Source organism: Pyrus communis, chromosome 5 (genome assembly GCF_041283825.1).
Source record: "Pyrus communis isolate YQ-2024b chromosome 5, ASM4128382v1, whole genome shotgun sequence".
In the NCBI taxonomy this organism is placed as follows: Eukaryota; Viridiplantae; Streptophyta; class Magnoliopsida; order Rosales; family Rosaceae; genus Pyrus; species Pyrus communis.
In genome coordinates, this window is record NC_142569.1 from 8,599,107 (window position 1) to 8,623,156 (window position 24,050).

Here is a 24,050-nt window from a genome sequence, read left to right on the forward strand (position 1 = left end):
AATTATGTAGTTCCAAGGTGTTTACTAAACTCACACGCCTCTTAATCGTGTTTTTTTTTAAGCCAAACTTTTCATTGTCTTGTGGTCATTCATGGCTACATGTGTGATGATGAAGAACTCAATTTTCTTGATCATTTTTGCATGCTTGTGGGCTTGTCATGATGCAAGGGACACATTGGCACCGGGGGACACACTTGATTCCTCGAGTTCCTTAGAATCTGCATCGGCAAAGTTCACCTTGTCTTTCGTTGAGCAACTGTATTCCAACTTCACCTATTTAGTCATAAGCCGCAATAAATACAACCCAAACAAAGCTTGGATTGGCAACAGAAACAGACCTATTTCATCATCTTCATCTCCACTTCTTACCTTGGATTGGAATTACACATTGAAGATTACTCAAACGGGTGAAGATCCAATTGTCATTTGCTCTGCTCCACAAACTAGTAATGGTACTAGTAGCGGTGTTGTGGCTACCCTTTTAGATTCCGGCAATCTTGTACTGCAAGAAATGAATGGATCGAGGGTTTTTTGGCAAAGTTTTGATTATCCAGGAGACACATTTTTACCGGGTATGAAGTTAGGTGTCAACCGCAGTGATGGCCACATCTGGTCACTTGTATCATATGTAGATACCTACAACCCGGCTCCAGGGCCTTTCAGTCTTGTTTGGGACCCGAATGAACATGAATTGAAAATCAATAAAAGTGGCGTGGTTTATTGGACTAGTGGAGTCTTGAGATCAGATGGAACATTTGAATTTATTTTGCCTAATGTGTCCAAGCAGAGGTACAATTTCAGCATTGTATCTAACGAAAATTATGGCTACCTCACTTACACTTCTGTAGGTGATCAGAGTCTTGAACCAGAATGGGTGCTATACAGTAGTGGGATACTTCAGGAATATGAAGGACGGATGGATATTGTACAAGCACAGAACTGTGACGGCTATGACACCGGTGGAGGGTGCGTCCGAAGGTTCCAGTCAACGAAATCCTCTGGCACAAAAATTGGTAACCATGCAAGTCCAAATTCATACCACTTGATATATATTCATCCAAAAATTGAAGATAATTAATGCATACATGCATACATTTCTTGTGTGTTACACTGATTGCATATGTTGGTAGCTAATTGTTTATGATGCAGCAGATAAATGGGTTTGGATTGGCACTTCTATAGCTGCTGCTCTAGTGCTTTGCACCGCGTACTATCTACTTCGACGAAGAAGATCAGCCCTTGCATCAGCTGGTATATTTCTTTAAATCATGTGCACCAGTAAGACAGGATTATTATTCACATCTTTGACTATTGTTGTCTCCATTGAAACTTTAATTTCTTATAATTGACCTGTATAGGTGAGAACCGGACAGAGATTGAGAACGAAATGCTTAACTTCATGAAATCTAATCGACCTACTGATGATGTTAATGGTCTCCGAAATGATGGAAAGATAGGACATCATGATTTAAGTGTTTTTAGCTATTCAACCATCTTGGCTGCCACAAGCAACTTTGCTGAAGAAAACAAGCTAGGAGAAGGAGGGTTTGGACCGGTTTATAAGGTAACATTTTGAAAAAACAAAAATTTCTGCTTCTAATTCAAAAGCTGTAGAAAAATTAAAAAAAAAAGGAATTAGCTTCATTTACCTAAAGATGACAGCAAAAACATGATATGGATTATCAATTCAGGGGAAATTGGCGATGGGACAAGAAATAGCTGTGAAGAGGCTTTCGAAATGTTCAGGGCAAGGAACATCAGAATTCAAGAATGAACTGATACTTATATATGAACTCCAACATCGAAACCTGGTTCAGCTTTTCGGATTTTGCATTCATGGCGAAGAGATGATGTTGATATATGAGTATCTGCAGAACAAAAGTTTGGATCACTTTTTATTTGGTGAGGAACCAAGATACTTGATTTCATTTGTTAAATTTGCTATCTGACTTTTATTTTACTGTCAAAGTTCATATATTACTACTGTTAATTAATATTAGTCCTACTTAACTCTACATATTGGACAGATCCAACCAGAGGTCTACTACTAGATTGGAAGAAGCGTTTTAGCATTCTCGAAGGAATTGCTCAAGGGTTGCTTTACCTGCACAAATACTCAAGAAAGAAAGTAATTCATAGAGATTTAAAAGCTAGTAACATACTACTTGATGAAAACATGAACCCAAAAATTTCAGATTTTGGTCTGGCAAGGATTTTCACCCAAAATGAATTGGAAGCAAACACTAGCAAGATTGTCGGGACACGGTAAGTATTTCTGCATCACATTGACATGGTCTTCCCCTTTTGATTGCTAAACACGCATTTTTGCAGATAAGTATACTGACTATTTTTTCTTTTTCATTTGGTGCAGTGGTTACATGCCTCCAGAGTCCATGGAGGGAATTATTTCTGTTAAGTCCGATGTCTACAGTTTCGGGGTATTGATACTTGAAATCCTAAGTGGAAGGAAAAACAACAGCTTCTACAATGACGATCGTGCGCTCAATTTAGTAGGATATGTATGACAAACAAATATCTTTCTTAAAATTTATAATCATATTTTTCTTCCTTAGAATGAAATGCAATCCTTGTTCTTCAGGCATGGGAGTTATGGAAAGAAGGTGCAGGGCTAGAATTAAGGGATCCAACATTAGGAAATTCGTTTATTAAAGAGCAACTGTTAAGATGCATCCATGTCGGTCTGCTTTGCGTAGAAGAAAATGCAGCAGATCGGCCCACCATGTCTGATGTCATATCTATGTTGACAAATGAAAGCTTACCATTAGCATCACCAACAAAGCCAGCATTTTTTGTTGGAAGGAGAACGGTGGAGGCTGGTATAAGTGGGAATCAGCAACTTGAAATTGCTTCAGCAAACTACATGTCCAGTTCTGATTTTGAAGCACGTTAATTAAAGGTAAAAATCATATTTGTAGTGCCTCAACTACACTTGAGCAAGTGTTTTGCTTCTGCTTAATTAAAAAGACTGTACTTTACTTGACTAATTAGCATCACTCAAACCACTCTCGCAAATTGGTATGTGTCCTGGGAAGAAGATCAATAAATTAACGGCGACGCTGTTTTTGTAAATGTAGGAGGGTATGCATCAACTGGAGTTGGCTGATGGCTTTTGGCACCTTTCAAGATACTTGAGAAGTTTTTAGAGTTTAATTTGCGGAGGGTGCTTGCTTCTGTAGTCCCTATATAAAATAAAATAAAATAAAAACAAAACTAGATTCTCATATATTACCTTTGAATTAAGGATATGTGATGATGATCCATGAAGTACTGTGATATATAAAATAGTATGTCTTTCATTCAATTGAAAATTTTCGTATTGTTTGATAAAACAAGAAAATTTTTTATAAGCATATGTTAGAAACACTCAAAACGTTTATGAGTTAAACAATTATCCATGGAACGTATATTATATATAGCCCAGCCCAACATATGGTCTCTAACTGCATTACTATAGTCGAAGTCGTCCCTAGCTATAAAAAAAAAATTACTATGTAAATTAGGATTTGTTTTTATTTTATGTTTTATATAAAATTGGGGAGTAAAATTACTTGAGTTACAACCACTTTACGAGTTATAGATCAACCGTTTGATCTCTCTAATATTATAAAGAATATATCTTAGACGCTTATCATTAGTAAAAAATACTGAAGGTCTAGAATTTTTTGAATCATAATTTTCAAGAATTTGTTCGAGTGAATCTTCCTAGTATTAAAACTAGATTGTTTATACCTTTCCTATTAAAATGATGTCGTGTCACATGACCTTATTGATTTTGTATATATTTTTTTAGGGTGTGTCCAATCCAGGAAGTCTGTCATGAAACCAAACTCAATATTAGGTCAAAAATCTAGGATGCAATTTCACTCTCCATATTGTTCGTTCATGAATATGTTGAATTTTTTTGAAGGTTAAATGTGTCTTATTCATGTACTTAAGACTGATGCATTCAGGTTCCGTAGCAACGCATGGGCATTTTTTCTAGTTACTCCTAATTCCTTCCGTTCATCGTTTCCCTCATATGGTTTTTCTTATATCTTCACTCTGATTTGGTTTTGTTGCTACCGGTTTGCTTCTACTCTATGCAAGCAGATAAACCTTGCTTCATATATATCCTTCTAAAAAGGACAGATGAATTGCCCTTATCTCAACATTGCTTCTATAAATTGCCCTTTGTACCAGTTTTTTTAAGACGGCCCAACGGCCCACTACTAATTACCATTGATACTGACCGTAACTTAAGCACGTGTGCAATTCAGTAGGTATGGTTTTATACAAAATTAAGGCCTCAAGGCAATTAGTAGTCGAACTTTCTATATAAGAGGATTTAAACTTCAACAAGTTTCCGATGTGGCCATGTGGGACATGCTTCAACACACTTAATTGGTATAAACGGAAAATACACTTCTTTGTGTGTTTTGGACAAAAGGCTGGTTTCCCCATAATCTAGACATCTTGGAGTCCAAGTACGAATCGTGCCGTCAGCTGCTTTGAAGTGGAAAAGCAGATGAACATGCACTGAGGATGAAGTCTAGTTTTGTTGTTATTATTAGGTTCTGTTTTTTCAAATGCTGTTTCTTATGGGATTCCTATATTTATTAACACGGAAAAGCAGATGAACATGCACTGAGGAGCAAGAAAATGGACCCGGATGAAGTCACCAGCAGAAGGATTCGCAGGAGAATAGACAGCAGGGATGTCAATATGGGAAGATCTAACTGCGCGCGTAATGAGATAACTCAGGTCGGACATGCACGCGTACGCGCCTAGGGTGTGGCAAGGGCTAGGGGCATTTACAGCATTGTGCACAACCTAATGCCTGCTCGTCCCAAATTTGAAGAGGAGCTCATTAAGAACGTTTCTGGTGAAGCAAAGAAGGCGCAAAGGAAAAGGTTCAGGCTATGGTGTTTAGAAAAGCTTGAGGCATTGAGGAACCTCATTTGGACTAGAGCAATGGTTTTCTGAGTTGCATGTTTTTCCGTTTCCTAGTGTCGTCGCTTTGTCTTAGTTTTTTAAGGAAGCTTGGGTTGTTGGACTGAAACAATGCTTTTCGGAGTTGCATGCTTTTCCGTTTCGTAGTGTTAAAATTTGGACTTGAATTTGATACTATGTTTCTATGAACGTGTGTTCAATCTCGACTGACCTCCACATGACTCGGAGCTTACTCTACCTTTACCTCATCTCCACCTTCTCTGTAGTATTGATCAAATATGGATCGAGCTGAGGTGGGCTTTACACACACCTGGGTCCAGATTCATCATCTAATGAGCCCATGGGTCCATTTGGTCCCAGTAGGCAATATCCAAGCGCCTTGTTTGTCATGTCCATCTTAGGCTAATGAAATGGCTGGCCTGACCTGGGATCTAACCTGGTACGAAATGGCTGACCCGACCTGATGAGATGGGGCACACCTCAATGGGCTTCAAATGGTTGTCGAACCACACCTCAAACCCGAAATCAAATTCTCTCTTAATCTCATAGTCGAAAATCGACAGACTAAGATATCCAAACCGTTCAAGAGAGGGGAGAGAGAGATTCGGACCCCTTGTGTGATGTGGGCCAATATGAAAGGCTAATGAAGACCATATAATTTAAAATAAGTGGTTCGGGTCTCTATGTCTATTTGCGCCAAACTGACATTCGGAGAGGATCTCGATTCCCCAACCCTGTAATTATCTCAACTCGGCCTCGGGTGTTTTACCCCAACGACGTATATCATACATTAAAAACTTCAGTTACTACTTAGTTTTTTTTTAATACATAAATGGAGACTTAGTCGTCTTTGCTTTTGTGAAGATATTTTTGCACTTTTCATAAGTCTCTTATCACTTGAAGGCTTGGTCGCCTTTGTTTGGTCCTGGAGGTCTGTATTCATATTTGACACCACCTGTATTCGTCCTCAATCTGCATGTGCATGTGCTTTGGTCCTGGAGGTTTCTTTTCAGATTTGACACCACTTGTATCCGTCCTCAATCTGCATGTACATATGCTTTTCAAAATTTTCTTTGTGAGCCCCATGTACATATGCTTTTCAAAATTTTCTTTGTGAGCCCCATTGTTGAATTTTGACTGGTGGACTTGAATGGCTGGCAGATGAGTGAGTCATGCTCGTATTTACTAGTCTTTTTGGTTTGGAACATTCATATATATATATATTATATTTTGGAACCTAGAATCTCGAGTGTAGTGATAAATAGTCTTAATTATTTAAGTTACAAGTCCTTTGCTGATTTGGAACATTTATAAGTGCTTAAGTAAGTAGAATCATAAAACGGACAAGGGACGAAAGTAGGATGAAAAGAGATTTGAGAGAGACAAGTCAGCGGGCCATTACTAATTACATCAATATTGCTTCAACTTGCAACATTACAAAGAGTTGAGAGAGACAATAAGTTCTATCACAAAAAGTCTCGATGTCATTATATATAGAACTATTCATTATATTATTTTTTGGGTAAAGTACAAAAAACTACCTCAATTATTGGTGTCACGACACTTTCATACATCATCTTTTAAAATTGAAAATGTCATACTTATCTTATGAATTTGTGCCAATGTTATTGTGACATCCCACATTGCCCAGATGAGTGATCTTTATATGTATATTCTCATCTTTACTTAGCACGAGGCCTTTTGGGAGCTCACTGGCTTCAGGTTCCGTAGGAACTCCGAAGTTAAGCGAGAAGGGGGCTAGAGCAATCCCACATCGCCCAGGAGAGTGATCCTTAAATGTATATTCCCATCCCTACCTAGCACGAGGCCTTTTGGGAGCTCACTGGCTTCGGGTTCCGTAGGAACTCCGAAGTTAAGCGAGAAGGGGGTTAGAGCAATCCCATGATGGGTGACCCACTGGGAAGTTGCTCGTGAGTTCCCAAAAACAAAACCGTGAGGGAATGGTAAGCCTAAAGCGGACAATATCGTGATATGGTGATGGAGCGAGCCCGGGAAGTGATCCACCCCAGGCCGGGATGTGACAAATTGGTATCAGAGCCTAACCCTGGCCGTGGTGTGCCGAAGAGGACGTCAAACCCCTAAGGGGGGTGGATTGTAACATCCCACATCGCCCAGGGGAGTGATCCTTAAATGTATATTCCCATCCCTACCTAGCACGAGGCCTTTTGGGAGCTCACTGGCTTCAGGTTCCGTAGGAACTCCGAAGTTAAGCGAGAAGGGGGCTAGAGCAATCCCATGATGGGTGACCCACTGGGAAGTTGCTCGTGAGTTCCCAAAAACAAAACCATGAGGGAATAGTAAGCCCAAAGCGGACAATATCGTGCTACGGTGGTGGAGCGGGCCCGGGAAATGATCCACCCCGGGCCGGGATGTGACAGTTATACCTTCTTTTAGCTTGGCGTGAATTTCTCAGTTAAATGCTGACGTAGCTTGATTCAGGACCCACTTTCTATTAAAAAAAATTAATAAAATATTATTAAAAACTAAAAAAAAAAATCATTTAATATTTTTTAAATATTAAAATAATAAAGAAAAGTAAAAAAAAAAAAACAAAAAACAAAACAAAACAAAACCTTTTGTCCCTTTCCCCCTTCCCTTCCTCCCCTTCCCCTAAAAATCTACCTGCTGCAACCCAGAAAACAAAAGAAGAAGAAAAAAAAAACAAAAAACAAACAAACCTTCATCCCTTCCCCCCTCCTCCACAAACCCCCCCCCCCCCCGCGCGCGCGCGCGCGCGCATCCTTTTCTCTTCTCCCCCATCCCCCCCCCCCCCCCCCCCCCCCACTCGAGCCCCTACTTGCAACCCAGAAAAAAAAAAAAAATCCCAGTTCGTCTTCCCTTCACATCCACCCTCCGCACCCACCCAACCTCGAACCCATCCCTTGCAGAATCGCCCTGGCGAATGGGATCTGGGTTTTTTTTTTTTTTTTTTTTCCTTCTTCCTCCTCATTCTTTTTCTTTTAGGGTTGCAAGGGGTTGGATTTGTTTTTTTTGGGGGGGGGGGGGGGAGAACTGGGTTAGGGGTTTTTTTTTTTTTTTTTTCTTCTTCTTCTTCTTCTTCTTCTTTGGGGGGTTGGGGGTTGATGGGTTTTCAATTTTTTTTTTTTTTGGTTGAAGATTATGCAGGGGTTGTCACACAAATCCTTGGATTCATGGCACTCCGTCAATTCCTGCGCGTTCCAGCTCCATGGTTGGAGACCTTTCCACCAGCAGCAGCAGCAGACGACCTCCACATCCACCTTTAAAACCCTAGACTCCGCTGATCGCAAATCCAATGGCCTCCTCGTCCACACCAAGCGCCCTTCAATAGGACGACTTCTTTTTCTATCGATGTTATCGACATGTCCCGGCTTACCTTGGTCGACGACGACAGGACGATCTCCGGCGGACACCATACTAGGAACTGGAGCTTTCAGTTCATCGCGAAGAAGCAGTGGCGTCGTGGGTCGAGGTCGGTTTTCGAGAGGAGTAGTGAGCGGAGTGGGACCCGAAGGTGCTGCTCGGTTAGGGCTTCTGTGGCATGTGGGACATGTTCAGATTTTCCAGTGGCAGTGGGGACGGACTCGAGTGGGGAGCTGTTTGAGAATGGGGATGCGAATTGGGCGTCGGATGTAAGTAAGGCGAGGAATTCGAGGAAGGAGAGAGATGGAGGTGAGGGTAATGGAGAAAAGGAGAATGTGGGTGTTGGGTTTGGTCCCACTGGGGGTTTTGATGCTCAGGGGAATGAGTCCGAGTACGGCAGTGAACCGGGTTATCGCGGGGACGCGGAGTTCGGCTATGACGATGAGTTTGATGAGGAGGAAGAGGATACTCGGGTATTATTTTGGGGCGATCAATTTGGAGATGTTGATTCTATGATAGAGATAGTAGGGGAGAGTACATTCGCGGATCAAAAGTCCCATCACAGATGTCGGCGTAAGAAACACAATTGCAGAATGGTTGATGCACTGAGGTAGCCAAATTGATTGGAGCATACAAACGGCTTCTATATATCCTTTTTCTCGGTATGCAAAGGTTCCTTTGTATCATTTCGGCATCGGCTTTCTATTCAGAATGAAGGATGTTGGGAATCTGATGGAATCTGTGTATGCTCTAATCACTGCTGTCACACTTGTCAGGTCCATTTTGAGAGTGAGAGGTTTTGGTGTATATACGCAATTGAATTCGGATTTATGCGGCAAATTTGCATTCTAAAATCGTGTGCAAAGGATTATGAATGTGCCATTAGACTTGCTAGCGTCTGAATGCAAGATAAATTCATATGTAAGTTTCTGGTGAGTTTGTAGGGTCCGGGCTAAACTTACATTACCATTATATTAATAATGCCACAATTGTTCTCTGAAAAAAAAAAAAAAAAAGGGAAGAAGATGAAGATGGGGAGAGAGGGAAGGGGGAAGGGGGTGGAAGGGACGAAAGGTTTTGATTTTTGGTTTTTTAACGTTTCTTTATTATTTTAATATTTAAAAATATTAAATGATTTTTTTTTAATATTTTATTAATTTTTTAATAGAAAGTGAGGTATGGATCAAGCCACGTCAGTATTTAACTGATGAATTAACGGCATGCTAACGGAAAGTATAACATTGGCACAAATTCGTAAGATGATGTATGATATTGTCAATTTTAAAAGATGAAGTATGAAAGTGTCGTGACACTAATAATTGAGGTAGTTTTTTGTACTTTATCCTTATTTTTTTAAAGTGAAATTCTTGTATTTTGAACAATGATTAAATGTGTAATTTGACCACCATATGTATAGGTTCGGAGAAATTATTCTGTAGGCTCGGAGATATCTTTGTGTGTGACGTAGTGAGGTCTGAGGTCATGTCGTGGCTGATGCGTAACACTGACTTAAAAAAAAGGGGTAGACGCGTTCACTTCCAGGCAAAAACTTAGAAAATGACAGGCACGGAGATTAGTCAAGCCTAAACTATGGTGCATACACATTTACTAGAAGATATAAAAAGGACCAATGCTTTACTAAGAAATATAGCTAATCAATCAAGCCAAGTTGAAAAATTGGTGCTTTTGCAATGGCAGTGGCTCTTTTTGTAGAGATGCTTTTGTTCTCCTGTTTGTTTTTGCTACCAATTTCTGTGATTTCCCAAAATAATGGAAGAGTAGCAGTTGGGAGTTCTCTAACTGCAACTACAGGCGACTCCTCATCATGGCTTTCTCCATCCGGTGATTTCGCGTTTGGATTTTCGCCCCTCGGAAACAATGATCATTTCTTGCTTTCGATATGGTATGCGAAAATCCCAGTCAAAACCGTAGTTTGGTATGCATATGCATATGACGGTAACAACCCCATGGTTGCACCTAGGGGATCAGTTCTGAACTTGACTGACAACAGTGGACTAGTTCTTAACAATCCTCAGGGTGAAGAGATATGGAAATCCAAAATAACCTCCGGCATTGTTGCGAACGGGGTCATGAATGACACCGGAAACTTTGTCCTTCAAGACGAAAACTCGGGGAGCTTGTGGGGGACCTTCAACCATCCTACAGACACCGTTTTGCCTGGACAGACAATTGAGAGAAATGGGACGCTTTCGTGTAGACAATCGGAGACTAACTACACAAAAGGGCGGTTCCAGCTGCTCTTGCAAGGTGATGGAAACCTCATGCTCAGAACCGTCAACTTGACAACAGGTAATGCCAACCCTCCTTACTTCCACACGGACACCACCGCAGGGAAAGTGCCAGGTAGTGAAGGCAAACAATTGGTGTTCAGCAGCTCAGGGGACATGTTTGTTCTGAGAGAAAATGATGGAAGAGTCCCTCTTACGAGGACAGAGGGAGTGTCGGTGAGGGACAACTACATAAGGGCAACTCTTGATTTTGATGGGATTTTCGCTTTATATTCTCACCCGAAAAACTTCACTGGAAATGCAAGCTGGATTAGTCCTCTGGTGTATATGCCGGATGATATTTGCCTAAAACTGGGCGTTGGTGTTTGCGGTTACAACAGTATCTGTACGCTCAAACCAGATAAAAGGCCAAACTGCGAATGCTCAAAAGGGTTTTCTTTTCTTGATCCGAAGGATATATACCGAGGCTGCAAACCCGATTTGAGCCGGAAATCTGTGACACGCGTGGAATCAGTATTATTAGGTACCTCTATCTTTGTTAATGTTGTCTTAACTTCTGCTCTCTGTCTCGGTTTTTTCTTCATTTTCCGGAAGAAACCTGCAGGACCTAGTTCATCCAAAAATTGAAGACAATTAATGCATACATGCGTACATGTGCGTGTGTTACACTGATTGCATATGTTGCTAGCTAATTGTTTATGATGCAGCAGATAAATGGTTTTGGATTGGCATTTCTATAGCTGCTGCTCTAGTGCTTTGCACCGCGTACTATCTACTCCGACGAAGAAGATCAGCCCTTGCATCAGCTGGTATATTTCTTTAAATCATGTGCACCAGTAAGACAGGATTATTATTCACATCTTTGACTATTGTTGTCTCCATTGAAACTTTAATTTCTTATAATTGATCTGTATAGGTGAGAACCGGACAGAGATTGAGAGCGAAATGCTTAACTTCATGAAATCTAATCGACCTAATGATGATGTTAATGGTCTCCGAAATGATGGAAAGATAGGACATCATGATTTAAGCGTTTTTAGCTATTCAACCATCGTGGCTGCCACAAGCAACTTTGCTGAAGAAAACAAGCTAGGAGAAGGAGGGTTTGGACCGGTTTTTAAGGTAACATTTTGAAAAAACAAAAATTTCTGCTTCTAATTCAAAAGCAGCAAAAACATGATATGGATTATCAATTCAGGGGAAATTGGCGATGGGACAAGAAATAGCTGTGAAGAGGCTTTCGAAATGTTCAGGGCAAGGAACATCAGAATTCAAGAATGAACTGATACTTATATATGAACTCCAACATACAAACCTGGTTCAGCTTTTCGGATTTTGCATTCATGGCAAAGAGATGATGTTGATATATGAGTATCTGCAGAACAAAAGTTTGGACCACTTTTTATTTGGTGAGGAACCAAGATACTTGATTTCATTTGTTAAATTTGCTATCTGACTTTTATTTTACTGTCAAAGTTCATATATTACTACTGTTAATTAATATTAGTCCTACTTAACTCTACATATTGGACAGATCCAACCAGAGGTCTACTACTAGATTGGAAGAAGCGTTTTAGCATTCTCGAAGGAATTGCTCAAGGGTTGCTTTACCTGCACAAATACTCAAGAAAGAAAGTAATTCATAGAGATTTAAAAGCTAGTAACATACTACTTGATGAAAACATGAACCCAAAAATTTCAGATTTTGGTCTGGCAAGGATTTTCACCCAAAATGAATTGGAAGCAAACACTAGCAAGATTGTCGGGACATGGTAAGTATTTCTGCATCACATTGACATGGTCTTCCCCTTTTGATTGCTAAACACGCATTTTTGCAGATAAGTATACTGACTATTTTTTCTTTTTCATTTGGTGCAGTGGTTACATGCCTCCAGAGTCCATGGAGGGAATTATTTCTGTTAAGTCCGATGTCTACGGTTTCGGGGTCTTGATACTTGAAATCATAAGTGGAAGGAAAAACAACAGCTTCTACAATGACGATCGTGCGCTCAATTTAGTAGGATATGTATGACAAGCAAATATCTCTCTTAAAATTTATAATCATATTTTTCTTCCCTAGAATGAAATGCAATCCTTGTTCTTCAGGCATGGGAGTTATGGAAAGAAGGTGCAGGGCTAGAATTAAGGGATCCAACATTAGGAAATTCGTTTATTAAAGAGCAACTGTTAAGATGCATCCATGTCGGTCTGCTTTGCGTGGAAGAAAATGCAGCAGATCGGCCTACCATGTCTGATGTCATATCTATGTTGACAACTGAAAGCTTACCATTAGCATCGCCAACAAAGCCAGCATTTTTTGTTGGAAGGAGAACGGTGGAGGCTGGTATAAGGGGGAATCAGCAACTTGAAATTGCTTCAGCAAACCACATGTCCATTTCTGATTTTGAAGCACGTTAATTAAAGGTAAAAATCATAACTACACTTGAACAAGTGTTTTGCTTCTGCTTAATTAACGGCGACGCTGTTTTTGTAAATGTAGGAGGGTATGCATCAACTGGAGTTGGCTGATGGCTTTTGGCACCTTTCAAGATACTTGAGAAGTTTTAGAATTTAATTTGCAGAGGGTGCTTGCTTCTGTAGTCCCTATATAAAATAAAATAAAATAAAAATAAAACTAGATGCTCATATATTACCTTTGAATTAAGGATATGTGATGATGATCCATGAAGTACTGTGATATATAAAATAGTATGTCTTTCATTCAATTAAAAATTTTCGTATTGTTTGATAGAACGAGAAAACTTTTGATAAGTATATGTCTGAAACACTCAAAACGTTTATGAGTTAAACAGTTATCCATGGAACGTATATTATATATAGCCCAACATACAGTCTCTAAAGTTTTAAGTAATACATCCTTGCTTCACTGTTTAACTCATAAAACCTCACCTCTCCATCCAAGTCTCTCGCCTCTCCCCATCCCATGCTTAATCGTGAAACTTCTCCATCCAAAACTAGTGTATATTAATTGCATTGCTATAGTCGAAGTCGTCCCTAGCTATAAAAAAGAATTACTATGTAAATTAGGATTTGTTTTTATTTTATGTTTTATATAAAATTGGGGAGTAAAGTTACTTGAGTTACAATCACTTTACGAGTTATAGATCAACCGTTTGATTTCTCTAATATTATAAAGAATATATCTTAAATGCTTATTGTTAGTCAAAAATACTGAAGGTCTAGAATTTTTTGAGTCATAGTTTCCAAGAATTTGTTCAAATGAATCTTCTTAGTATTGAAACTAGATTGTTTTTACCTTTCGTATTAAAATGAAGTCATGTCACATGACCTTCTTGATTTTATATATATTTTTTTAGGGTGTGTTTGATTCAGGAATTCTGTCATGAAACCAAACTCAATATTAGGTCAAAAATCTAGGACGCCGTTTCACTCCCCATATTCCATAAAAAAAGTCTTCTTTCTCATGTTAAACAAAAAAAAGTCTTGCATATGACAGATACGTTAAGAAAAATAAAATTGGGTGATGTGATTTACGTGGGAAAGAGGTTGTGAATTCAATCACTATTGACCGCCCAATCTTGATATCCTCAAATATTAGGATAAGTACATGCTGATTGATATCTGAGGATGATAAAGTTATTTTAACACGCATGCAAATTAAAATATGTAATTAGAAAGAAATATGTCAATGTAGAAACGTATTCAGAGCATACAACTAATCAATAATAATGTGAAAGAATTATTATAAAAATGTATAAACAAAGGAATGGGTCCTACGCTAAGAAGACTCAAAAATACCTACGTGGAAGTGCCATGACACCGAAATCGGATGCCTCGATTCTAACTCATGAAAAGGGCGCAAAACAAAGGATGAATGGACCAAAGTTTATAATATTAAAACTAATAATAAGAAAATCATTTTCTTTCTGAACATACTAACCTCCTGTTTTGAAAATACATATATAATACTACATAGTAGGTTTTCTGAAACTCTAGCATGCCATAAAAAATATTCGTAAAGCATGTACGTGTAAACCAGTACTTAGTAATGGTAATATAGTTGACCAAAGGCAAATCCATAAAACATCCGTAAATCACATCAATGATGTACTCAACTAGAGGTATCATAGTCGTTCGAAAGCATAACCATTACCCGAATGTGAAACTGTATGACACTGGATTACACTTATGAAGAAATATTGTAGATCTCATCACGCGAAGGTGAAGCTTCCTACGAAACGTGGAAGTACTGATTAAATTGAATAAAAGAATAAAAGTTAATAATTACACCTATAAACCTAAAACCGTGTGTGACTACCCCCTATGAAACCTAAATAATAAAATATTTAAACCTATAGACTGTTCCTAGGAAACCTAGGAAACGTGTGCAGAACTTTTACTAAAGTAAACAATTTATTTAATATTTATTAACTATTGTTTTTTCTAAAAGTAGTCTTAGTATTCAGAATTTTTGCGGATGAGGATTCTATTCGGATTCTGTTTATAGGAATTCTGAGGATCTTTAGATCATCGTACATCGTGTAATTAATTTTTTATAAATATTATTTGTATTTAAATTTAAATAAATATATTTAAAATAATTTTTGACCGCACGATGTGTGATAAACGGTTAAGATGTGAGGATTTCCACAACTTGAATTCGGATGGGATTCAAATCTAACTTTTACTTATCTGGTGGGCTATAACAATTAAAAATAATAAAATAGTCAAAGTTATTAGTATTTTTAAGCTCAAACAACTAAGGGCCTGTTTGGGATTGATGTGATTAAAAAAAAAGCTACTATGAAAAAAAGCTATGAAAATTTTTGGTGTTTGGTAAACTTTGAAAAACAGCTTTGTTTCAAATTTGAGGGTGAAAAAAAGCCCAAAACCAGCAGATGACAAGAAGCTGCAATTTGCAGCTTCCAAAAGCAGCTTATTTTCACCCACACACGGGTGAACAGTGTACACTTTTAATGAAATCTGAACTCCACCTACTCCCAGCTCAACCACACCAAGGGCCTCGCCGCTGCTTTCGGCGACGTACTCGCCTGTGGGGACGAAGCTCTGGTCTCCGAAGCGGCGCCATTTTACTTGGAGCTTCTGTTTATGGAAAATTCATTGCCTCTGCATAAAACTCTCGTCTCTGTTTTGGCAAAGGCGCGAACTTTCCAGCCTCTGATCCGGCGGTGCTATCGGAAGCTATGCGAAGACTACGGCGGCGGCAGGGGGAAGCGGTTCTGTGTGTCCCGGTCGGCCTTATCGGTAATGGGTATGCCAAAGTTGGGGTTTTTGGTTGAAATTGTGGAAGAATGCGCCGTTTTAATTGCATCCGATACGGTTTCGAGCTTGGATGCTCTGATTTCGGAGACGAAAGCGTACTCTCGGCCTTCTCCGATCGTTATGGAGCAATGCCAGGAGGCTCTGTCTTGTTTGTATTATCTACTTCAGCGCTTCCCTTCGAAATTCGAGGAGTTTAATGGTGGTTCTGATAATAATGGTCGATTGAATGTGTTGGAGATGAGTGTGATTGTCGTTTTGAGCGTTCTGAAGTCGGTGGCGTTTTCGAGATATTGTTATGTGGCTGCTGGAGTGAGCTTCTGTGCAGCTCTGCAAGTGTGTCTCGGCCCCGAAGAGCTCGGCTTGTTTATAATTGAAGGTATTTTTCACCCAACTGATTGTATTAGTAGTTTAGATGCTAATGCTGATAGTGAAAGGAGGAATGTCATTGCCAAACTTCCTTATAAAGGGGATATGTACACCGAAATTCATAGTTTATCTGACATGAGTAGACTTTGCTTGATACGGGGGATTCTTACTGCGGTTTCGAGAGCAGTGCTTAATACCCATTTTGATGTGTCAAAGGGTAGTTCGAATGGCTACGAGAGTCATACGAGTGGTGGCAACTGCGTTAAGACTATACTGTATGATGGAATTTTGCCTGAGTTATGTAACTACTGCGAGAACCCTACCGATAGCCATTTTAACTTCCATGCGTTGACTGTGTTGCAGATGTGTTTGCAACAAATAAAAACTTCAATGTTAGCTAGTCTTACCATCACATCCAAGGATTATGATCCGATCCCAGTGGAGATGGGAACCCGGATATTGAGGATCATATGGAATAATTTGGAAGATCCTTTGAGTCAAACAGTCAAACAAGTTCATCTCATTTTTGATCTCTTCCTAGACATTCGATCCACTCTTCGCTGGTCAGAAGGTAGTGAGAGAATAAGGTCATTCTTGCAAAGCATTGCTTCAGATCTTCTTCGTCTAGGTCCTCGCTGCAAGGGAAGATATGTTCCTTTGGGTTCACTGACAAAGAGATTGGGTGCAAAAACTATGTTGGATATGAGTCCTGGCTTGCTGTTTCAGACTGCACATGCGTACATTGATGATGATGTGTGCTGTGCTCTCACGTCATTTTTGAAGATTTTACTTGAGGACTTGCGTAACGAGTGTTGGAGAAGTGATGGTATTGAAGGTGGTTATGTGCTTTACTTGAATCCCAAGACAGCTAGTTTACCTTCCCATTTAGAGCTCATGTTATTAATGAATCCTAGCTATTCACTCTAAAATATTTCTATTAAAGTAGTTTGTCATACTAATTAATATTTAAGATAAAGTTTATAAATATTTTTCTTCTAAAAATAAAATATATTTAGTAATTCACTTTTATTTGTTAAGAAAATTAAATTAATAGCACATCTAGTAATATACTCTTTTTGGTCATTTCACACAGTCACAGCTGTTTTACAAAAAAGTTTACCAAACATTATGATACTGCTTTTTTTTTCCAAAAGCACTTTTACAAAAAAGTTTACCAAACACTTTGCTGGCTTTATTTCACAGCCGCTTATTCTCACAGCACAGCCGCTTATTCTCACAGCAGCTTTTTTTCAAAGCACAGCAATACCAAACCAAGCCTAAAACTGATCAAATGAAGGAATTTTGAAGTAATTTTAATTGTAGTGGATTCATGAGAGATAATTGTATTAAAATTTCAAATTTTCTTTTTAAGCCGTTTGACGTGACGAATAAAAGAAGGTTGACTGCATAGTACTGCCAGTTTGATGCTTTGGGCTTAATTGGATTACGTTGGTCAAGATGGTAATTTTCAATCTAAATATTACAGATGAATTGTATAGGATTGTTAACTCACAAGTAATGGGTAAAACCACAAAGAATTGTTAATATGCGGCTAAGCTCTAGTGCCCTTTACAATTGATTTTCCGGAACCTGTTTGTTTACTTGTTGCCAATTTCAATCATTGTTAATATAGTTGTTTTCAATTTTATTTTATGTTTTTGTTATTTTGATTCACAATTTCGATCTTTTTAAAATCTTGTGTTTAATAGTTAATTAAGATTTAATTTTAAGTACAAGTTATTTATATCAATTCTTGTGGAGAACGACTTTGCTTGAGTTATCTTATTCTCTTACAAGTATTTTTTTAAATATTTTTTACCCTATTTTTATAGGCAGTAAAAATCCTATCAGTTATTATCAAAAGACTTCTATACGGATTATCTGAACTGCATGTAATATCTTTTAATACTAATACAAGGTTTGTGAGTGCGACTTGCTGTGTGGATTCTTCTCTGGAGGAGACTGTTGTACGAAGAATTGCAGGTAAGGCATACAGAATCTATATATGTGTGCTTTTGATAACCATACAAGTCTAAAACATGTATGTAAATATTTGATATCTAATGTCTTGTCTAGTATCCCGTATGTGTGTGTATTTGTTTCAATGTTTTAAAAGGCTCGCCTCAGGACGAGCTTAGGCACCTCTTAGACTGGACTTGAGGGTTGCCGTCTCTGTTTTGAGGGAGTGGGCCTAAGGCTTTGCCAGAGCCGCCTAGGCGGTGGAAGACGCGCCTCAGGACTTTTTTATTTTTTAAACTCCGAAAACTAAATTTTGGGTAGGGTTTTAACTGCCCCATACCTCTTCCTTGCATTATCGTCTCTTTGAATTTTTTTTTTTTTCTGATTTTTATTTTTTATATAATGGATGTGTGTGTTGTTTGCATGTATTGTTATATGTGTGCTCATTGTGCTTTTCATCCTCTATTATATATATATATATATATATAATATAATATATGTCTATATATGTGTGTGTGTGTGTGTGTGTATTTATAATATATGTGTGTGCTAAGGGTGAATATTGGTTAGTAATCTTTTTTGTTTTTTTAGTATAATATATGTGTACGTTCAGTGTATATATTAAAAAATTAAGGTTCCGTGAGGCTTCGCCACACGCCGAGGTCAGACTATCCCTTAGACGCCTCGCCCACACCTCACACTTTTAATACACTGATTTGTTTACACTGCAATCACCTCTTAGAGGGCAATGCATGGTTCCTGAAGCGTGCAATGCACGGTTGATTAATTGCCTTTCGAGGTAGTTTGTACTGTTGAATCCCAGTTTTATCTTACAAAGCTCGATCGTACTAAAAGATTGGTCTCTGGCGTAATGAATGATAAGGATGCAGCACCTGATGTGCGAATTTTTTATTTTATTTTTTATTTATGAGAATAAGTTCTTTTTAGTGAAACAATTCCAAGCATGACCAAGCGCCTATTGATTGAAGTGCTATTATGGTTTAAGCACATAGTGCTTTTGCTAAAGTGTCCTTAAGTTTTAGATTGAATCAATTCGATTATCTCCAATTCCCTGAGTGGAGGGATTCGATTCTCCAATTCCTTGAGTGGAGGGATTCCATTCTCCAATTTCTAGAGTGGAGAGATTCCATTCTCCAATTCCTTGTGGAGAGATTCCATTCCTCTGAACTTGTATAGTGCTGCAAGTTGCCTTGTCCAATTATGCAGAAAATCAGACAAAGATATTTACACAGCCGATGACGGCAGCCTCAGACCCTTCAAAGGTTTACCCATCCCGAGTGGCAATGCCGAGTCGTGGTTGCTAACAATGTACCTCGACGGAGAGCTCCAGATTACGACGAGAGACAACGGCAGCATATTCGTGCTACTCACGGAAGGCCGTAGCCCCTCCTGAATCCCTGAATAAAGCTCACCAGAGCAACTTGTATCTTGTGTTTTATATATGTAAGTACCTGTTCAAGGACATGAGAGGTAATTTTCTACATAGAAAATAATAAACACATTTTGTTACGTTCTGTCGGTTGTTTCCGTTTAGTTTATGGACTGATTTGAGATTGTGGTGCTTAAAAAAAAAAAAAAAACACAGTTTATTAAAAAATCTAGAATATCAATTGTATTTGGTAAAATAAAAAAACAATTTAAAGAAAAAAAAAAAACCTACTGTCAATAACGGTAGATTAACATAGAAAATCAAAAGCAAAGTCTACTATGTTTCTAAAAAAAAATGTTTTTTATTCAAAGTATAGTAATTAGTGCCCATTTAATGAAATTTTCAAATGACGAGTATACCCCCACATATTTTACAAAGTTACAATGTTTGCCCTTGCATTATTATTATCTTTAACAATTATTATATCATATTAATTACCATATATTTTTTAGTCATTTAACGTATTCAGAATAGTTTATGTAAAAGTTACCAAACATTTGGTCACTGTTTTTTTTATTTTTATTAAAAACACTTTTACATAAACTAAAATAAGAAGTTTACCAAACACTCATCAACTTTATTTTCCAGCTGTTTATTTTCAAAGCACAGCAAAAATATTGTTTTTCTTCAAAAAAACATAGCAATACCAAACTAGTCATATATTATACTACTATATCCCTCAAATTTAAAAATAAATAAATAAATAAATAATCGAGGCATGTGTTGCATGCTTTGCAAAGGTAGATGCTTGTGCGGATAAAGCATATTTAAAGGGGGTGCTAGAAAATGGTAATTAACCTTTAAATATTCGGTCGTTTTATGCTTTATGATTTCCAATATTCTTTGTTAATTAATCCATTAACTGAAGGGAAATGTTATTGTCACTTCAAAAATCTCATTCTACATTTCTCATAAGTATATTTTTCTTTCTAAATATAGAAAATTTGGAATGTAGAATGCGAAATTTAGAGTGCCAATAACAATTCCCTAATTTAAAATATGACTTCAATCCTTGAAACTTAATTTTCTCTACACAAAATCTGACGCAAGTTTTATACACGAATAAAACTCATTGACTAAACTCCACATTAGCAAATTCATTAATTATATTTCACTTTACCCATATAAAAAAATTTTATGCCTAAAATACCCCTATTTGATTTTTTTTTTTTTTTTTTTTTTTTGCACAAACGATATTATCTACACTAAGGAGAGGAGATTGAGCTTAGCCTCACAATTGGCTAGCAATAATGTGGTTTAAACTCGTCTTTGGTGAAAATCGAACCTAAGACCTCTCACTTACAAGCGAAGAGGAATACCACTAAACCGTAGTACTAAGTAGCTAGTTGAATGTTTGATGTACACAATTAATTCCATCATGATTATAAGAGAGAATTACTGGTTTTACAAAAATCACAATAATAATGAATTTATTGCCTAATATATAATAACAATAAAACATGCCTAATATGTAATAATACATGCTTAGTTAAGTCAATAAAATTATATTTACATACAAATGTAGGTAAATTATTTCACACACACACACACACACACACACATATATATATATATAACCAAAAAAAAAAAAAAAAAAAACAACAGGCCTGATATACATAAAAGTTCATGCAAGATAATTTACCTACAAAAAAAAAAAATGTTATTTGATTCAGTGCACCTACTATTCGATTTTTAAAATGTTAGATTGCTTAAAAAAAGCAAAATAATTGACACACCCCGATCGAGATCAGGGCATGCTGGCCGTTACGTGGAAATGACGTAACCATGTGCACAGTGCGGAAGCTAATAAAATAATAATAAAAATAGTACGAATAAAATAAAATCCAACTTTACACAAAGTAATAACATACATGTGCAAGTGTAAGTGTGAAAAAAAGTTCAAAGCACGAAAACCTAATGCAGTCCGGGAGAAAACGACACTACAAAAGCACACCCGAAGGTGGTCCTACACTGGTAATAATCTATTAGATATGCCGGGGAAATCCTCAGGGAAGCCACCCAAAAGTGCTAGCCAACTAGAACCTGGAGGGGCGCAAAAACAAAAAGTGTGAGTGGGCAAAAACAAAGCTTTTCAAAAACCATTTCATAAACAAGATTCTAACCCCTCGCCGTAAAACTTGTATACTTCCTAGAAAAATAGAATAGACATATATATAAATTATGCTCCGAAATATGCCATGTCAAATGTCTCTAAATAGAATGCAAGTGCTCAGGAACGTCAAATCAATGTCATGTAATCTGTCAGCCGGAGTCACCTAACGTGACCTGTACGGTTGAATCTAGAGCTCAAATCTCCATCTCACTAACTATACCTGCACACGAGTCGGAACCACCTAAAGTGGTCTGTACGACAAGCCTAAGTGTAATATAAGTACGCTCAAGTGCTACGATCACGTGAAGGCTGGGCGAATAATCGCGGGTCACCTACGAGTCGGAACCACCTAAAGTGGTCTGTACGACAGGACTGTGCACCTAACTTGGATCCAAGATGAGCGTGTGGTGCGGGAGGTGAACATCAAGTGAAGGACTGTGCCCAACTCTGGGCGGGAGCACTAACATCGGGGAGTGCAGGTTATGAGCTCTCTATGCATCTCAAATCACTACTGAACGTAAACATAAATCATAACTCACCTGGCACTTACCTGTGCGTCCACAACACCAAACATATATAAACATATGCGACTCATAATGCGTAAATAAATGGCAAACTATAGGCATGACATATAAACGTATAATGTTTCAAATGAATTTCTGGGAAAAACGTAAGTATATAGGTATATACGGAAAACCAAAAGTCCACTCACTGGTATGTAGAAGGTTCATAACCCCCTTGCCTCGAGTGATCGCGCTCGTCTTCGGGATAGGTCTCACCTATATGCGAAACAACTATAAAAACGTTAATTTTAAAACACATAACCAACCTTAAGAAATAACTTCTCATACAATGCTCAAATGGGGTGTATGAATACACTAACATGGTCTAATCAACCTCAGGAACATCCCCATATTTTTAGAAAAAATTTCCACCGCCGCACGCGCTTCCACGTGCAGGCACGTGCCTGGCACACAGACGGCGTCAGTTAACGCCGTCAGGAATATTCCGTTAACTTTAACGGATTTTGTTAACGCCGTTAGGAATATTCCGTCCAAACTGATGGAATATTCTGTCGTCTTCTCCGGCGAGGCTCCGGCGCCGAAAAATCGTGAAAATTTCAAAACTTTGTAACTTCTTCGTTTTTCAACCAAATTTCACAAAATTGGTACCAAAATGAAGCTTACAACGAGAGGAACAAATCCATACCACTTTCAAGTGCTAAAACACATGGAATCTCGCCGGGAAAACACCACCAACTCTGGCCAACCTTGTAACTCAAGATCCCGACGTCCAAAACCTTCAAACGAACCACCCCGAGCCTCCTAAGGACCTCACCAAGCTTCTTACAAGCTTGAAATTCCCAAAAACACAAGAATTAACGTGTGCATGAACAGTGACCAAATCGGGGTATCCCGAGTTCGACGTGAAAACGAAGGTATCCTTACCTGAAATGGGTATGGTTGAACTTCTACGAACCTCATGAGCAAGAATAAATACTTTGTTTCCTCGATCTGTGAAGATTTGGAGGGTTTCTGGGTGTGTCCGTGCAAATGGAATAGGAAATGGGGGAGAGAAAGGCTCGGGACAGGGGTGCAGGGCAGGGAAAGGGTGAGGGAGGTGTGGGGGAGTGTGTGTGTGGTCCACAACCTGCCAACAACAATCCAAAAACAACCACACAACAAAAGATCACACTAGGGGCAAAATCATCATTTCACCCTTACGGTTCGAAAATTCCGAAACGGGCTGTCACAATAATTCACCCACTATATGTAAAATACATGCAAAATAATTTACCTATATGATAAAGCAAACCTGATATATGCAAAATACATACAAAATAATTTACCTATATGATAAAGCAAACCTGATATATGCAAAATACATACAAAATAATTTACCTACATAATAAAGCAAACACAATATATGCAACATGATTTACCTACATAATAAAACAAATACAATATACGCAGAATAATTTACCTACATAAAAAAATATTATTATTTTATTCAATACTAGTTTACCTATTATTTGTACATATAATAATAAAATGTGATGATACATACAAAACAAAATACCTACATAATGAAGGTTATTTACTCATCATAAATTCACATATAGGTAGATTAATTAGTATGATATGTTTGAACATATATGTAGTGTGCATACATACATACTTACATATATATATTTGAATGTATAGTAGTACTATATATAGGTAAACTATATATACACACACACACACACACACACATATATATATGGAGCTTATGGTAGTACTATATACATTTGAGCGTATACATACATACATACATATATATATATATATATATA

At 37.9% G+C, this 24,050-nt stretch overlaps 2 protein-coding genes and 1 pseudogene across 4 annotated transcripts; all 3 read left to right on the forward strand.

Annotated features, from left to right (window-relative positions):
* Positions 1-76: 76 nt before the first annotated feature.
* On the forward strand, positions 77-3,329 carry LOC137724689 (G-type lectin S-receptor-like serine/threonine-protein kinase At1g67520). Of its 2 annotated transcripts, XM_088694103.1 has the most exons (9): positions 77-572; positions 849-1,013; positions 1,153-1,251; positions 1,359-1,564; positions 1,692-1,902; positions 2,028-2,265; positions 2,372-2,519; positions 2,600-2,917; positions 3,096-3,329. In XM_088694103.1, exons 1-8 carry the CDS (start codon positions 92-94, stop codon positions 2,909-2,911), a joined length of 1,860 nt encoding a protein of 619 aa, XP_088550229.1. In that variant the 5' UTR covers positions 77-91; the 3' UTR covers positions 2,912-2,917; positions 3,096-3,329. The 2 variants fall into 2 exon arrangements, with proteins under 2 accessions (XP_088550229.1, XP_068319521.2); XM_068463420.2 differs by having other exon boundaries at positions 77-1,013.
* Positions 3,330-8,054: 4,725 nt separating this feature from the next.
* On the forward strand, positions 8,055-9,235 carry LOC137724690 (uncharacterized; annotated as a pseudogene).
* A 500-nt stretch (positions 9,236-9,735) lies between these two features.
* LOC137725505 (receptor-like serine/threonine-protein kinase SD1-7) lies at positions 9,736-13,295 on the forward strand. Of its 2 annotated transcripts, none has more exons than XM_068464219.2 (8): positions 9,736-11,085; positions 11,273-11,371; positions 11,479-11,684; positions 11,761-11,971; positions 12,097-12,334; positions 12,441-12,588; positions 12,669-12,986; positions 13,063-13,295. In XM_068464219.2, exons 1-7 carry the CDS (start codon positions 10,005-10,007, stop codon positions 12,978-12,980), a joined length of 2,295 nt encoding a protein of 764 aa, XP_068320320.2. In that variant the 5' UTR covers positions 9,736-10,004; the 3' UTR covers positions 12,981-12,986; positions 13,063-13,295. The 2 variants fall into 2 exon arrangements, with proteins under 2 accessions (XP_068320320.2, XP_068320319.2); XM_068464218.2 differs by having other exon boundaries at positions 9,797-11,085; positions 11,270-11,371.
* Positions 13,296-24,050: the final 10,755 nt, after the last annotated feature.